At 35.8% G+C, this 1,482-nt stretch overlaps 1 protein-coding gene across 1 annotated transcript in view; it reads right to left on the reverse strand.

The window, feature by feature from the left end:
* Nucleotides 1–1,482, reverse strand: part of RAB3IP (RAB3A interacting protein) — a 25,400-nt gene that overhangs the window by 12,885 nt on the left and 11,033 nt on the right. The window contains exon 5 of the mRNA XM_010295175.1: nucleotides 1,286–1,482. This exon is cut by the window's right edge and continues 1 nt beyond it. Within this exon, the coding sequence (XP_010293477.1) occupies nucleotides 1,286–1,482 (197 nt within the window). The remainder of the gene's footprint in view (nucleotides 1–1,285) is intronic.

The raw sequence follows: 1,482 nt of genomic DNA on the forward strand, positions 1-1,482 counted from the left end.
CAACTTCTAGCAATCTGTAGTTAAAGCTTACTAAACCAAATGTTATATCTATCTTCTATATACCTTGACAGGCTATTCTTTTGTCACTTTGCATGACTACATTTTGAACACATTTATATTTCTAATCTTGCTACCTTGTGACCATGAGTTGTAGAGCTTCATTATGCACTGACTGAAAATGATTTTCTTTTTAGCTTCCAGAGTTTTCTTGTAATAAATCATTAATATTTGTTCACCATTCATCTTCCCCATGTCACCTGTGATTGTATAGATTTTTGTTCTACCTCAACACTGAAATACTTCAATAGGTTTGACCATCTACGTCACACTTCCTCATATTTTCATTATGTCCTTTCTCAAATGAAGATATCATAGCTGCATGCATAGACGCACACATTTACTACATGTTTATACAGCGGAATAATGCTTTTTCTTTTGCTATTTATTCCTCTCCTAATAACTCCTAAGGCTCTGTGGGTCTTTGACCATCATTGAGCATTGAGATGGTGTTTTCAGAGAATTATCCACAACTACTTTCCCCGCCCCCCCAGCACAATGTATTATTGTTATTTGTTATTTCTAAGTCCACAACTGCATGTCTGCTAGAGTTGCATTTTTGCCTAGGTGCTTCATTTTCCATTTATTGATTTTGAATTTCATCTGCTGTTCTACCAGCCACTCAGTATCATACAATCCTTCCCAACTTTTTGGTCACTTTTTGCTACTACCAATCCAAGGATTCAAGCACCAACCTGTTGCCTCATTATTTCCCCATTTTCAGTTACATGAATAGATAAAAAAAAACCACACAGGCCCTCCCTCTGGGACTCCAGCAATAAATCCCATCCTGCTCTCTAATAAATCATTGATTCCGTCTTCTCCCTGGCCCCTTTCACCCATTACTGATATATAAAATAGCCCCTCTTCTATTCTATGATAGTTCATGAAAAGTTTATGAAAGTTTAACTTTTGGTGACAGACTTTGTAAAAAGTCACCAGGACTTATCATTCAGTTATACTGTATTTTTTCATCTTCTTTTTTTCTTTCTTCTTTTTAAATGCTCATCTTTAAATTATTAATTCCAGTATTGCAAATTTTGTCTTATCTTCCCTTAAGGAATTAAAAGGTAAACAAGATTTGGAAAAGGAAAAGTTTTCTTTCATTAATGAAAAGTATCTCTAAAATAGTATTACATGGAGATTTAATATATACTAGATTTACTGTGAGTAAAACAAAACAATAAAGCCAGCTCATCAGCAAAGAGGACAATCCTTGTACTGTTACCTCTTTACAGTCTTTTACAATTGGCTGCATCATGGTAAGGTCCTGATGACTGCCACCCATAGCACTGCTTGTACTCTTGTTTCTTGCATGGCCTTTCTTAAAAGGAGTTTTTCCACTAGACTGAAACTCCTTAGTTGGAGATGTCGGTGAAGTAGACAGCACTAGTGTTTTCAACGCTGCTACTTCAGCCTGGAGGA

The sequence above is a fragment of the Phaethon lepturus genome, unplaced genomic scaffold (genome assembly GCF_000687285.1).
Source record: "Phaethon lepturus isolate BGI_N335 unplaced genomic scaffold, ASM68728v1 scaffold6929, whole genome shotgun sequence".
Taxonomy (NCBI): domain Eukaryota; kingdom Metazoa; phylum Chordata; class Aves; order Phaethontiformes; family Phaethontidae; genus Phaethon; species Phaethon lepturus.